At 61.6% G+C, this 15,551-nt stretch overlaps 1 protein-coding gene across 8 annotated transcripts in view; it reads right to left on the bottom strand.

The window, feature by feature from the left end:
- Positions 7,479 to 15,551, bottom strand: part of AMBRA1 (autophagy and beclin 1 regulator 1) — a 165,091-nt gene continuing 157,018 nt past the window's right edge. For all 8 annotated transcript variants that reach the window (XM_018059152.1, XM_018059150.1, XM_018059154.1 and 5 more), the window contains 2 exons: positions 15,147 to 15,340; positions 7,479 to 9,046 (listed from right to left, as the gene is read on the bottom strand). In XM_018059152.1, the coding sequence (XP_017914641.1) occupies positions 8,568 to 9,046; positions 15,147 to 15,340 (673 nt within the window). In that variant the 3' untranslated portion in view covers positions 7,479 to 8,567. The remainder of the gene's footprint in view (positions 9,047 to 15,146; positions 15,341 to 15,551) is intronic.

Raw genomic sequence — 15,551 nt, 5'->3', positions numbered from 1 at the left:
CCCGCCAGCCCCACAGCTCCCTGGCGTATATACGTAGTTCTGTGCGTCTGTGTGAGAGAGAGGCGGAGGAAGCGGGGTGTGGAGGAAGGAGCCCGCGCCCCACAGCCCAGGCTCCCAGGGTCTTAGCTGGGCGGCCATGCGCAAGCCACCTTGCCTCCCTTCCCCTCCCGGGCTCCTTTGCAAAGTAGAGAGAGAGGCTGCCTGTCCTGGGACAGCCTCCCTCCTGGCAGCGATGCGGGTCAGCACCTCAACTGCCTCTCCAGCACGATTATGCACTGGAGGCTGGAACCAGGTGCCAGAGTGACCCCCCTGCACCCGCCCTCCCCTCCAAGCCCGGCTTCAGTCAGCCACCTTCACAGCCCCAGCCTCCTGGCCTGGCAGTTTCAATCCTCACACCCAAATCCTTAGTTCACAGGAGAGGCTCAGAGCAGGGTAGTGCCACCCCCAAGGTGGCAGAAGAGTCAAGGGCAAAGACCAAGTACCATGCTCAGACTCCAAAATAGAAGCTTGGGCACCACCTTCTGGGCGAGACAGGAGGCAGAGGCACCCGGCCTGGGGAGGCTGCCTTCTATAGGCACGTGCAGGCTGGCTGGCGAGGGCTAGACAGGAATGGTTCATCCACCAGCCTCAAGGAAACCCTCGCCTTAGACCTCCCCCCCCAGCCCCCCGCCAGGGTCCAGACACAGGCCAGTGAGATAGGAATGGAGATGGAGGTACCAAACAGGAATCACATAATAGCTCTTGTTTATTGAGTGTGAACTATGAGTCAGGGATCCCTCTGAGCTTTTTATATAGATTATCGGGCTTAATCCTCACAGCAGCCGAAAAAGGCAGGTGCTATAAGTGTCTTCATCTTACTGAGGTATCTTCTTACACGCGAGGATGTGAATTAACTTGCCTAAAGTTACCCAGTGTGTAAGGAGGGGTGGGGGCAGAATTAGAGCCCGGGAGCCACCTTAACCCCCAGGTGCTACAACAGCCTCTTGTTTTCCTGCCTCTACTCTATCCTGCCTCAGGTGGCTCAGCGGTTAAAAGAATCCATCTGCAATATAGGAGACACCAGAGACAGGAGTTCAATACCAAGGTTGGGAAGATCCCCTGGAGAAGGAAAAGCAACCCGCTCCAGTATTCTTACATGGAGAATCCTGATGGACAGAGGAGCCTGGCAGGCTACAGTCCACGGGGTCACAAAGAGTCGGACACGACCGACTGAGCACACAGCACCGGGGTGGATCTGGGGAGGCCTGGGTGTAGGGTCTCTTCTCATTCCCTGTGGGCTCCCTCTCTTAGCTTTCCCAGAGAAAAACAGATCTCTTACCTCCATCTGAACAGCTTGTCTCCAATCAGGTGGCCAAGGGTTTACTCCTTGCCCTGGACCTGCTTGGGGAAGCGGCCAGCTGCAGACAGGTCTAGGCAAATACTTTCCCCTCTTTCCGCCCCAAATATCTTTCAGGGGGTCACCCGCAGACATTCCAACTGCACCCTCTGCTGGGGCACTTCTCTGGGATTCAGGCCCCGCGGGAACCTGGGGAGCAGCCACCGCCCGGGGATGTGTGCACCGCTAGATGGCAATGTCGGTCCCTGGGTGCAGCTCCGGATCTAGAGCAGGTGGCCGCTATTCGCCCACCGCCCCCAAACTCCAAGAGCTACAGGGAACTCACGGGAAGTCCCAGGTAGGGCCTCACAGGGGAGGGCCTAGGAGCCCCTTCGCCAGGCCCCGCCCCAGAGCTGCCTTGGGCTCCTCCAGGGGTTCCGCAGTGGGAAAGTTAAGGGCACCCGGTTCCATCCGGCACACTGCGAGGCATGGGTGGGCGGGAAGGCGAGTGCGAGTTCTGTTTGTGTGTGATCACTGGGGAGCGCGAGTAGAAGCTAGTAGCTGTCTGCATGTGCTGTGTGTGTGCGCGCTGAGCCACGCCTGGATACCAGTGCGCCCTTGTGCGCGTGAGCATGCTCGCGCGGTGTGGACACGTGCATGTGCATGTCTCTGTGTGTGCCTGGAGTGCTGCGGCCTGGGGATGCACACGGTTCGGGTGTGCCTGCATCTGTGAGCCTGTGTACGGGAGCAAATGCCGGACCCACCATGGGTCCTGTGCGTCCCGCCCCTGCCCGGAGGCTCAGCCCATACTTCGGCTGTCTGAGTATGAAAAAGGTCGGCCAAGAACCCGGGTCTAGATCGCTCCCCGCCTGTGTATGGGGAAGCGTTCCCGGCTGCACCGCAAGACCGGACTACAATCTGAGTTGCCTGGGAGACCCCAGACGTGGGGGCATCGTCTTAGCCCAGGGCCCCGCGGTGTGTGCGTCCCCAACATAGAGGTGCCGAGTCCCGGACTGGGACGGGCTTTTGTCGAGGGGTTGCTGTTAAGAGTCTCTCAACCTGACTTGCGGGACACTCGGTTCTGCTCAGTGTGCCCACTGCGCAGATATCGCCAAAGGGCGCCCAGTCTGCGGGGGAAGGGTGCGAGAAGCACCTCCATAACTGGGATGCCCGGCCGGGACTTGCGTAAGGCGTGTGTAAGACTCTTTCCCATCTCACACTCCTAACCCTGAACCCCGCCGAAGAGGAACCGTCCGGCTCCAGCGGCTGGAGAGGGCACCCGGCCTCTCGAGCCCTGGACTGGGGTGGGCCTCGTTGGGAATTATTACTGGGCCCAACTGGAGACCACGTCTCCCCGACTCCCTGGTGGTCGAAGGGGCCCTGGCTCCCCCGTGCCCCACCCTCCCCCAACTCCCTGGAACGCAGTTTCTGCAGCCTCTGGGCGTGGGCACCTTGCTTTCCTGGGTCCTGGAGCCCCCCCCTTCCCCAGGCGCGGTGGGCTCGCGTTCCCTGTACGCCAGGGCCGGGGGCGGTGGTGGTGAAGGGCGGGGGTGGGAGGTGAGTCCTTGATTCCTAGGGGTTCACGCTAGGGCTCCAGGAAGGCTGTGGTCTCTGCTGTGTCCCTGGGGTAGGAGAGGAGACTCAGGAGTTGCGGGGAGGGAGAAGGGGCGCAGGGGATTTGGCACCGACACTGCACTGCGCGTGACACTTCCGCCATGGGGCTCGGGGCTAGGTGCTGGACCTCCCAGGCTCTGAGCCTGGGCGACAAAGGAGGGGAGTCTTGGAGGGGGGAGGGGCGCCAGGAGAGGGCAGGGGTGTTTCCAGTCAGAGTTCAAGGTCGCTGATGGAGGATTCGGTGGACTGGAGTGGGCTGGCGGCGCCGGGGTGGCGAGGACACGGGCGGGAAAAAGCCTCTTTGGGGCTCCAGCGCCCGGCGCCCCGAAGAGCTGCCAGTGCGGGATGAAGTACGGGGTCCCGCCCCCGACGGCTGCCCCGGGCTCCTGAGGGGCTGCGGGCGGGCACACACACCGGCGCCAGCACCGCCGCCGCCCGACCTACTGCTTGTCCATTCCTTCCCGGAGGCGCACCTGGAGAAGCCTCCGAGCCACACTCCGGGCCTTTCTTCCAGCGGGCCCCTCACCCCCCAGGCCTTCTGCGGCTCCCAGCACCGGGCTCGCCCCCGAAGAAGCCTGGGGCCCTGTCCTAGTCGGGCCCGCCTCGGGGAGCCTCCGAGGGTCCGCGAGCCACGCGTCCTTCTCTGCCCACTGAGTCCCCCGCCCCCGCGCAGCCGCGGAGTCACTTACCAGACACCTCCGCCCCGTTCCCCTCGCACCTGACAGACGGCGGGACTGGGGGGTGGCCCCGCGGGCCGGCGGGCGGGGCGCGCGGCCGGGCCGCGGGCCGGGGGCGGGGACGGGGTGCAGAGGGGCGGCCCCTGCTCCGCCCGCAGCTCCCGGCGCTGTGGCTGAGACTCGCGCTCACGCTCGCACTTTTCCCCGAGCCGCGTGATGTCACGGGGAAGCAGCCAATCCTGGCGGGGCCGCGCCGCCCGCCCCGGGCCGGCCACCCAACGGGGACGTGCGGGGGGCACCACCCCGGCGTCGGGGACCCCTGCTACGCGCGCCCCTCCCTGGAGCCGGCCGGAGGCTCTCCACTCGGGCACTGTGGGGGGCACCGCCCGCGGTTCCCAGCGCGGCTTAGCGGGGGGCGCTGCCCTCCCGGGAGCATGGGGCGGGGCGGGGTGGGGTGTCCGCGTTGTCATGGGGACGCGGCGCCCCCTCGCGGGCTGGGAAGGGAGCTGGCAGCCCCGTCTGGCTGCGCTCCCGCCCCCGCTCTGACCAATCCCAGGGGACGGGGAGGGGGTCTCGTGCCCCACCCGGGTCTCTCTCCTCACACTGCCCGGCTCGCAGCTGGACCACCGGGGCGCGAGTGTTTGACCCTAACAGGAGGTTATGGGTGGGTGGGTAGGGTGGGCTCTCTGCCGTCCGGGTTCCGTCGGGGCAAAGACCCGAGGGCCGGCAGTTTCGAGCCTCGAGACGGAGTATTGGCCGCCGGGCAGCCAGGGAAGAGGGGGCGCCGTCGGGGTCTGGAAAGGCGCTGGAGAGAGAAGCTAGGCGACGGTCCCTAGGGAGAAAGGAGCTGGCTCATCGCACACAACCTCGCCCGACCCCCATTCCTGCCGTCCGGCTCCCTGCTCCAGCGCTCCAAGCCGGGGAGAGGGTGCGCGCCCTTTCTCCAGCCCCGGGGACAGGACGCGGCGCCCTCCGGCCTGCAGGGCAAGCTCTCCGATGCCTGTGAGGGAAATCTGAGTGCCCAAGGTCACCTGGGGTGGAACCCGGAACGAGACCCTCCAGGGAGATAGCTGCTGATCTCTTGAGGTGTTCGGGAACCGCGCGGGCTGAAGCCCTGGGGCTCGGGGCCTTGCCTGCCCCGAGCTGGAGGGCCAGTTGGGGCGCTCGAGGGATGAGCGCTGGGAGGCTTCAGCACCTCGGAGAGCGCCACCTCGACGCTGACCTCGGCTGCTCCGCTCCGCCTGCGGGCACCAGCGTTCCTGCCTCCCCCGAGACCTTCCTTCCTGCGGCCGGCTAAGGTCCGACTTGCCCCCCCATCCCCCACCCTGCCCCACCACATGCCCAGGCCCCGGGGCTTGCCACCCCAAACTCTCTGAGCGCGAACATCCGATTAAACCTTAAGACGGATGGTTTCTTTTCTTGAAAAAACAATTCAAGTCCCGCCCCTCCTCCACGGGTTGGGCGGGGGGCTGTGTGTGCTGGGCGCGGGGAGGTGGAGGGCGTACCGCAGCGGAGGAGGCAGCAGGAGCTGCCAGAAAAGGGGCGGGAACTCAGGCAGGAGCCAGCCCCTTGGTGCTCTTCGTGTGGAGCCCTCTGCATGAACCCGAGGGCTGCAGCTGGCGCCTGGGCGAAAGTGAGGAGCAAGCCATCGGTCTTTTACCTGAACGATCTGGTCTCCCATAAGTCCCATAATCAAAGGGTGGAAAAGGCCCTGCTGTTCTTGCCCCCACCTCACAGAAGAGGAAACAGCCTTGTTTGGTTCATGTGGCAATTAGATGACTGTCAGCACTGGTTTCCCTTTTTCATATCCCTCCTAGGGCCTGGGAGAGGGTGCTCCTTCTAGGAGGGTGAATGTGTGTTTGCACGCACATGCAGGTTGGGATGAACTGTCAGACGAGAAAACAAGCAAGGCCACTGGAGGCCGCAGAAACTAGAAAAGTCTCCTCCAACAGCTCCCTGGAATTCCTCCAGAAGCTGTTGGGCAAAGCTGCTCCCGTTTTTCCAAAATGTCTATGGTGGGGTAGGTAGGGCCTCGGGCATCCCCCAATTCCAGATCCCACAGTGAACTGTGGAGAGCAGAGTCAGGAACCAGGGGACCTGGTTTAGTCTTTACTCTCTACCTTTGATCCAGCTGCCTCCATAGGCATATTGAAAGTGGCTCAGTCATGTCCTTGTCTTGGCGACCCCGTGGACTATTCAGTCCATGGGATTCTCCAGGTCAGAATACTGGAGTGGGTAGCCTTTCCCTTCTCCAGGGAATCTTCCCAACCCAGGGATTGAACCCAGGTCTCCTACATTGCAGGTGGATTCTTCACCAACTGAGCCATGAGGGAAGCCCAGCTTGGGTCCACAGAACTGCTGGGAACCTGTTGCCTCATCTCCAGTTGCGATTGCTGAGCTCTGCCCCACTGACCCTGCAACCTTATCATGGTAAGCAGGGGGCCCAGGGAGGCTCTACCTATGCAGACAAGGGCTTTCTAAGGAAAGGGGATGGTGTCAGGATGGGAGCTGTTGACAGGGGCCTCCAACAGGTAGGGGCTAGGTTCATGCTTGGCCAGTAAGGACAGAGGCAAGGCTAGGCAGGACTGAATTTAGGTCACTCCATCCACAAGGCCTCTTCATACCCCTTTTTCCCAAGTAACAGCACATCAGGGTCCCATCTGGGTTCAGACCCTGGCTCCACTAGTGAGCTGTGTGGTCTGGGTGTATCCACCACAGAGGGTTTGAGGTAAGGTCTGAGATGATAAAACACTGAATCCTCGGCACACGTTTTACAATCAACAAATTCAGAGCCCCTACTCAGACCACGAAATTCTTCCTCCCTCCGAGGGGAGGACTGGGTGGAGGGCAGGCACTGCAGGGGGCGCCCTTCTCCTTCCATCCTTTAATATGTAACTCAAATCTCACCTCTTCAAGGCCTCCTCCTACCACTCCAGTGCTCTCAGAGCTGGAAGTAACTTCAGGAGGCTGCAGAGAACAAGCCCTACCTCCTGTCCGGAAAAAGGGAAGCAAGAGAAAAGGCAAGTGGCCTGCTCAAGGTCACACAGCTAGTTGATGTGCCTCTTGGTCCAGAGCGTGCTATACTACTACTTTAAATAAAATTCTAGTGCTCTTCACCATGTAACTCTTCACATGGTTTCATATTATTTGCTTTCATCTGGTGGTTCTATCTCTGCTGGGGCAGAGCAGACTTCTGTACGCCCCACAGTGTCTGGGAGAGAGTTGAACACAAAAAAGTCCCTTGAGAAGTACTTGTTGCTGCAAAAAGCCCTAGGGGTGTCTCTGATCTCCGTGTCCCCACTGTGAGAGAGGGGACAAGAATCCTTCCGCTAACTGGCTTAAAACTCAATGGCCAAGACGCATGGCCACAGCAGACCCCTGGGCTACTGCCCCGACCCAAAGCAAAGGGAAACCCAAGCCCCCAGCGCATGGCATCTTGGGGGGGTACCTGTAGGTGAGGCCCAGCTCCCTGCTGGCCACCCCAGACACCCATGACACATGCTTTCCGGGACTGCAGCGGAGCGGGAGCCAGCTTTCTGGTCAGTGTTTTCTTCACTCCAGGCCCATCATCCTGAGTAGGAAGCAACCAAGATGAGTGACCTCCCACCATTCTTACCCACCTGCTACCGTGAAGGGTGCCCCAAACCTTAGCAGGCCCCTGGAAGCAGGCAGTGGCGGGACACAGATGCAGCATGAAGCAGAGGCGGCAGCCCTTACCTGAGTGGCTTCTGCTGAGGCATCACGGGGCTCCCCGCCGAGGACAGTGGCACCGGAAGCAGTGCGCAGAACCGAGGCGGCTCAGCTCCACGGCCCTCATGCCCACCGCTACCCCCTCCCTCCATCCACGTGGAAACAGACAGAGAGGAGACCAGTGAGGGCACGTCATCATTTTAATGGTGCAGATCTTTGGTGTTTCCCTCATTTGCAGTCAGACCACCCCCTCTCCTCCCGCCACGTTTCTATGATGAGTTACAAACAGAAAAGTAATCACATTGTTCATACTAAAAACAAAATAATCAGAGCCTTGATTTCTCCACTAGAAACTACACGTACAGTTCAAGATTCCACATGCAACACCTCAAATCACAGACCGAGACCTCACATTCCGACCCGGAGTCTCACCCCTCCCCCAGCCTTGGGCTGGCTTTGGCCTGGGCTCAGCTAACACTCACCCGCAGGTGCCGCTCTCAGGGCCTTGGGGTGGCAGGGAGGAGGCACTCGGTGGACAAGCCCCGGGGGGCTGGCCAGCCTACACCCCCCCCTCCTGAGTGAGGACCTGCCCACTGTCCCTTGACCCCACCCTGTCTCGGGCAAGCAGGCTGCCCCCTCCACTCCGTGGATGTCCCCCACTGCTAAGTGCATAAGTCCCTGTGCTCAGGAGTCTGGGAGCCAGGCCTGACTCCTGACCGTGGTCTCTGTGGGGGAGGATGATCAAGAGGCTGAAGCTCTGGAAGGCTCAGAGATGGAGGTGGTTTCCGGGGCCGGGCCGCTCCTCCTGCGCTAGGGTTCCTAGTGGCTCTGCCTGCACAACAGGTGGACAGGGAGAAGCTGCCCCACTGGCCACCGGCCAGGATGGTCGGGCCCAGATCTGGAAGACTGTTCACCCTTCTGGGGGGGCGGGGGGGTCTCTGCCCAGGGCTGAGTCCCTTGAGCCTTGGTTCTAGAAGGGGCGGGGGGTACGTGGCAGGGATACCCACCCCCTCCTCCATTTGCAGTGAGCACGGCAGTCTGTGACTCCCCTGGGCCCCAGATCCTGGAAGGGTCTAGTCCCCGGAGGCAAGCCTGGCCCCTTGCACCGCCTCACTTTCTGCTGCCCCGGATGGACGCCCTCCTGACCCCCACCCTCGCGCTCCTGTTCCCTGACGCAGCCCGCGGCTCTTCTGCGCGCTCGGTTCCCAGTCAGCTGTGAGGTCCGGTTTCTGCTCAGCGGTTCACGGGGAGGCACCAGGGCACGCCTGTCTCTACCTGTCCCGTGGCTCCCCGCCGGGGCCCGCCGCCTCCCCCCTGCCGTCAGGAAGGTGGTTGCTGTTGGTCAGGTCGCAGCGCGGCGGGGTTGGTCCCTCGGTGCTGGGGAGGGGGGCGGGAGGAGGGGCCGAAGAAGAGGAGGGCAGGGCGGGCTCCCGCCCAGGGGTGGCGGGCCGCTCCCAGGAGGCTGTCCGGGGGCTCAAGCCTCGCTCCGCCAGCTGCCCGGCTTCCGGGAGCAGTCCCCGAGAGGTGGAGGGCTGCGGCGAGGGGGCGCGCGCGGCCCCCGGCTCGGCGCCCGTCTGGGAGCTGCGGTGAATGCGGTGGCTGACGATGATGTTGTTGCCGAAGCCGCCCATGGAGGCCATGGTCGTGCTCTGCTCCCGCTGCACCACGGCCGTCATGCCCCCTTCAGCCATCAGCCGCTGGATCCTGCTGAGCGCGTCTTCCCCGCTGGCCCCGTAGTCCGAGCCCTCCCCTGGAAGGTACAAGGCAGAAGGGAGGGAATCAGCTGCTGGCCTGAGCCTCTGAGTCAGCCAGGCCAGTGCTAGGAGGAGCGGGCGGATTCTAGCTACAGGCAGAAACGGGGTGGTGGCCAGCCAGCCCCTCGGTTCTGGAATCAACCAAGTGGATTTCCCTGGCGGCCCAAGGGTTAAGATTCTGTGCTTCAAATGCAGCAGGGGTATGGGTTCCATCCCTGGTCTGGGAACTAAGACCCCACACGCTGCATGGTGCAGCCAAAAAAAAAAAAAAAAATCAAGTCAGGGACTTGGAAGCCTGATAAGATGCCCCAAACAATCCTAATTCACACTTGAGCCTAGGGGGCTGAGACTGCTCAGCTGGTTGAGGGGGGCCTGGACCAGAAGCTGGGAGTCTGTCTTTAACCCCTTGGACACCAGAGGCAGGCTGGTCTTGCAGCCCATGGAGGCGGCCCAGAGAGCTGGTGGTGTCTGCCCCTCCGTCTGACACAGCCTAGTAAACCTGGGCCTGGGAAAGGGTCTACGCCTGGTGATCGGAAAGCGAGGGCACCGCAGACGGTGTGGCTAGGAGACAAACGCTCTGCTCAGCACCTCTCCAGAGGTGTGTTCTCTCTCTTCATCGATCTGCTTATTCTACAAGCACACAAGGAAGACAATTTTCAAGTGTTCCTTTGAAGGCACTGTCTCCTCTTATTGTCCCATGTTCCCATGTGCTCTTCTTGCGGGGCTGGACGTCTGATACCCTCATGTTTCCCTGGAGGCAGCCAACTGCCCCGGCCTGACATTTCAGCCTGCACCTTGAGGGAGGGGCACGGAAGGTCCTGCTCTTTCCCCAAGGGCCTGAGCATCTATCGCCTTGTAGGGGGCAGAGGACACTGGCTCAGATCTCGGTCCTGCCATTCGCTTAGCTGCGTGACCGTGGATAAATCCCTCACCACCCACATTCCTCAGTTTTCTGACTTGCAAAAGAGGGATGAAAACATCCAGCCTGCACAGTGCCAGGCGGAGGGAATGAAATGATGCCCGTTAAGCAACTGGTTCACAGCAGGTGCTCCGTGGTGGCTGTCGTCAGTAACCCGGACTCTACAGGAAGAGTCCCACCCGAGGGGCCTTTCTCTAGCTTGGGCTGCTCGCTTATGCTCAGCCCTCACTGGGCAGGTAAGTGGTCTAAGCCTGTGGGCAGCTATGATCAAGGCTCCGGGCTGCCAGGGCCGCTCCACCAAACTACGGACGGGTTTGTGTCCTTTGGCTATTTGTTGGCCACTTGGGGACTTTGCAGTTTGGGCGGCTTCGATGGTGAGTTTTGAACTTTTGGCGTATTGTCAGTTGCTATCTTTGCAAGACTTTCTCTGCTGCCTCACCGTCCAGCGCCTTGACCCTGCTTGCCTGGTCAGAGCTGGGCGTCCAGGCACCGTCTGGGCAACCCAGCTGTGCTGACGTCCCGGCAGGCCCCTCTGTCCTCACGGGTGCGTGGCGGTGTATGCTGGCGCTCCCTCCTCGGGAAGACAGTACTCCCCAGCGCTGATTTGCTTTTCTCCAGATTTTCTGGTAAATTCTACCCTCCCACCTCCAACCCCTCAAGACAGCTGCCTTTAGGCGCTTCCCCCTTAGGCAGCTCATGGGAAGAGCCATTCAGCGGCGGGTAAGGAGTGAGAGGAAAGGGTACCCAGGGCCTCACCGCCAGCAGGGCGTCTACACTGTGAGCCAAAAGGGCTGCCAGGGGAGGGCCCGGGGGATCCCCTGCGCTCACTGCCACCCCCACGGTTTTCCAAGCGCTCCATGTACCGAGGGCTCCCCAGCCTGGTCTGGGGTGTGCAGTGGGCTGGCCCATGGCCTGCTGGCTTTGGTGCTCCCTGGCTGGGCACCGTGCCCACTGAACACTTTGCTCTTTTCCCGTACCTCACTCTGGGGGCTGGGCAGGGCCGCTTGGGGCCCTCAGGGAGCTGTCACAGTTAGGCCCCAGCACAGCTGTGGGCGCTTGACTCTGGGCCCTTCTGTCCATTCCTGCTGCACCGGTACCTGCGGTCCCGGCCGCCTGTCACTGCAGCTGTGACTGTTTGTCCGAACCGGTCTGTGGGCTTCTCTCCCCTTCCACCTGGCCTCTGGGCGGCTACTACTGCCGTCCTAATTCTGCTGGAGCCACTGGGTTCTGGCTGAGTCCATACTCTTCAAAACCCAGCAATCCCAAGTCCTCAAAGTGGTGAGGACGCCACTGTGATGCTCACGGGCCTTCCGGTGGGGTCCCAGCTGCTTCCCTGACCACCCTTCTTCCCACACCCCCAGACTCGGCACCGTCGTGGGTGTGCAGACCCCTACCTGCACACACCGTGGAGGTCCTCCCCGTCACACACCGGCCCACTGCCCAGTGGCCCAAGGCCACTTGTTTTCAAGGGCAACCCCTGCCCCCACCCCGGCCAGGGGCCTGCTGGGCGCGGCTGCCTCTGCTCTGAGCCCCGCAGGGCCTGCACCTCTGCACGACAGTCTCTCTCCCTTCTCGGCTCCAGGTCCCTGATGGCCTCAGACTGCATTCTGATCCCCTTTGGGCTCGCACTTGGAGTCTACCTGTCAAATGACTGTGTGGGTGACTCCAGGGCTCCCAGACGACCTACAGGCATTCCAGCCTTCAGGGAACCTCCAAAACTGGTCACGTGTTGCCCCTGCTCTGGGGGCGCACTAACATGTCTGTCTCTTTTCTGGACTTCAGGTGCGAGGCAAGAGGCATGGCTTCATTTCTGATTCTGATTCCCTCTGGATTCCTGGCGCCTAACTCAACACTAGTACTAAAGTACTCAATAATTCAGATTGAAGTGTTTAAAACATACACAGTAACGGTTTCCTCAGGGATGGGTGCGGGGAGCTTCAGCCAGCGCTGTGAGCTGGGCCTCCCTCTTGGGAGCTCTGAGCCAAGGCTAACAGCCAAGGTGGGCTGCCAGCACGTTCCTCCAGGGGAGAACAGCCCAGGGCCTGCGGGGAGTGGCAGCTGTGGCCAGGGATCCAAGCTACACTCCGGAAGCCAGGCGGCCGCAGGACTTCAGTTTGCTGTCGGCTTCCTTGCAGCAAAAGCATTTCCTTTTGTCTTTGAAAAATGGGAGACTGATTTCGTGTTGACACAGATCATTTCCTTGGCAAGGTACGTTTGGATGCAGAGATCAGGGTGGCATCAGGAACTTCCCATGATGGCCAGTTCTGGCGTTTCCCCGCCCGGAAGAGGGGGGCCAGGCTACGTCAGGGGAGGAGCTGCCCATCCTGATCTCTGGCGCACTCAGTCCCTTCCCCACACGGTTGCTTTTCCCTGGTCCATGGCCCATGTTCCTGCAGCCATACTATCGCCTTCCCCAGACAACAGAAAGGTCCAAACAACCTTTCCCAGTGGTCAGAGGCAGAGCCGTGGGCTCCCCGAGCAGTGCAGCACAGCCAAGCTGGGGGACAGGGCCCCACCTTGGCTCATTTCATTCATTCCACACTTGCGGAGGGCCCACTGCATGCCAGGGAGGCATGGTGGCAGTGCTAGGAGCAAACACAGAGCCCAGGGATGCGTCCCCTCGCTTTTGGAGTGACAGGGCAGGGAAGCTTTAACTCTGGACCAGCAATAAAGTCAATACCTGCCAACTCCCCCCATGGAGGGCTCCTCCGGGAAGTCCTAGACAGAACTGAATAGATTTTTAATACAATTCCTACCCAACATGAACATGAGGAGTAGCTGAGAACCCTTCAGTGCTAGCCAACGGGAAAGGGCTCAGAGAGAGGGCAGAGAATGGCAACTGCTGCCAGTGGAGTCAGCTGCCCACCCTAAGGTGCCTGGGCCCCTGGCATGTGGAGGGATGCACGGGGATACCCCCACAGGGCCCAGAAGAAGAGTCAACCAGCTTGATGAGCGGTTTCTTCTACGTGCTTCTGCAGACATGGCTGCTAGTTTGCTGACTGGGGGTGGGTGGGGGGAGAGGAGGAGAGGGGAGATGTGTGTGAGAGAGAGAGAGAGAGAGAAAGAGAGAGAGCTGCTGTGCCTGCCTGTTAGATGGGGAAAGCAGACCAGGGAGGAAGTCTGAGCCCAAGGAGACCCCTGACTCCTGCTTCCTCTACCAGAGCAGCAGCAGCAGCAGATGGTGGTCAGGGACGAAGCACCCCAGGACAAGGTCCTGGCCCCAGCAGAGAAGAGGCTGGCTCGTTGGACAAAGCCCCATGTATCTGCTCCCCTTTTTTCTAGGCATGGGCTTTCTGCAAGGGACTATGACGTTGTCCCTTTCAGAGCCAGAGGTCCAGAGCTCCAAGCCAAGGTCGCTGGGCCAGAGAGAGATGCAGTGAGCTATCTGAGCTACTCGGCCACAGCTCCCCACCCGACTGCCCCTCTGAAGGGCTCGCCCTCCACCAACAGCTCTGCTTTGCAGGGGGAAGACTGGGAAAGAATGAAGTTCTGGCTTCTAAAACTGGAAAAGAGACTCTCCTGCCTCCTGCCAGCCCATCCTCCCCACCCCCAAACATGAAGAAAGGCACTCACAATCATAATTGACTAGAGGTCAGAGACAAGCTGATGGGAGTCAGGAAATAATCGGAGAGTCCTTGGCAGGTGCGAACACGGGAGGACGCCCTTCTTCTCAGGTGGGCGGCCCCGCTGCACTTGACCTTCGGGGTGAAGGCCTCCCTTCTGAACCAGCTCCCTGTAACCTGCCCTCACCGTGCGTCCAGCCTCAGTTCTCAACACGCGCTGACCGGCCACAAACAAGAGCCCGCAGTGGTCCTTGGTGCAGACTCTAATGGTTTTGAGCTTGGCGCCCTTGCAGCTGCCGTCCTCTCTGCAAGCAGTGCCTGTCCTCCTCTGCACCCCACTTTGCCTGGCGTTCTCCTCCTCATCCTGGAAGGTCGCCTCCTCTAGGAGTCCTCCCTGAGCCCCACAGCCGGGTTGCGGCTCCACCTCCGCTGCAGCCCCGAGATTCTAATCATGAGAAGTCACTACCCGCTGGGTACCTGCCTCCCGCTCTAGACTGCAGCTCCTCGGGGAAGCACCAAGGCCTGTTTGTCTTGGCAGCTGCAGCAGCTGATGCCCGGAGGACAGGAAGGGGTCATGCGATCGTGGCAGAGGGGCCGCCCAGACCAGGACTCTGCCCGGGGCTGGTGGGAGGTGCTCATGCTCTGTCCTCCTCAGTGAGGATCGGGCCGCTCCGGTCACTCCGCCCACACTGGGGGTTTCCACCCAGCAGATGGAGGAAGTGGCCGGGCCACAGACCGAAAGGGGATGTGGCTGTAAGACGTGGCAGCTTGCGGCAGCCACGGGACAGTGCCCGGGCGGGGCTGTGCATACAGGCTGTGCCCTGAGGGCACACAGGCAGATCTGCTCCTCAGCCCGAAGCACACCTGTCTTCTCCTGGGCTCTCCTGAGCAGGTGGCTTACCACAGACCTAGAGAAGACGGGGCTGCCTGGAGGCTGCCGCAACTGGAGCCGGGAGCAGCCAGGGGCCGGGGCAGGGGGCAAGGAGAGCGACCGGGTGAGAACAGCCTATTTAACACAGCTGCCAACACACTCCAAAGGGGGCCCGAGTGCTACGCAGGGAGGTGCTAATTGGTTCTCAGCAGTGTGAGGCCAGCACGGAGCCACAGCAGAGCCACGCCTGCCACAGGTGAGAGGAAGGGGCTGATGGTGAGCGAGGCTGCAGCCCCAACGGCCGTGAAGGACGCGTGTGTGTAAGGGGCTTCCCGACTCGGCTGGCCTGGAGAGGGGAGATACCTACCCCGGGTGGGGAGGGTGGGGGGTTGCCCTGGCAGCTGTCTGGCATGTGAGCTTGCAGCAGGGTGTCCCTCTTGCCTTTTCTGACCAGGTGACTCTCTGAGCCCTCCAAGTTTTAGAGGATAAGGAGGTCAGGGTTCCTGGTGGGGGCTGGCCCAAGCTCTAAGAGCAGCCAGGAGGCTGCAACAGGTGGCCCAGATCGGGGAAGTGACATTTCTGCCCAAGGAGGCGCCACGGGAGGGGTGCCTGCCCTGGTGGCTGTGGTGCACTCCCAGCACCATCTGTCTGCATGGGGCGGGAGCCTCAGGGAGGGGCGAGAGTGGTCCTCACCACCTCCCTCCCTCCCGGCTCACTTCCCCCAAGTATTACACGGCTCCTACCTTCACCAGGACCCGAAGCTGCCGCCCCCGGCTCCTGTATCTCCCGCTCCGTCTGGGTCTCCGCGTTCTGCAGCTGCAGGGCCAGAGTTTGGGTGCCCTGAGACGTCACCGATGTGGTGGGGTTCCGGGGCTGCAGGCCGATGGCATTCATCAGGCCCATGTCTCTGTCTGTCCTCCACGTGGCTCTGCTGGTGCTAGGGACACACAGGCAGACGGGAGTCGGGCAGGGCTGGGGACAGCGGCCCCACAGAGCCCTGCCTGCTCTGCGCCCAAACCCGGTACAGCCCAGACCAGGGCCTGCAGGCCAAGGCCCACTTCCACAGTGGCCTCCCGCTGCCAGTTAACTTGTACGTGTCCCTCTCCTTCAGTTCAGTCCACGTCCTAGAACAGTGAAAAGGAGGTGGC

The sequence above is a fragment of the Capra hircus genome, chromosome 15, assembly GCF_001704415.2.
Source record: "Capra hircus breed San Clemente chromosome 15, ASM170441v1, whole genome shotgun sequence".
NCBI lineage: Eukaryota > Metazoa > Chordata > Mammalia > Artiodactyla > Bovidae > Capra > Capra hircus.
The sequence above is the reverse complement of the archived record's forward strand: the minus strand, read 5'-3'. Positions and strand labels throughout refer to the sequence as shown.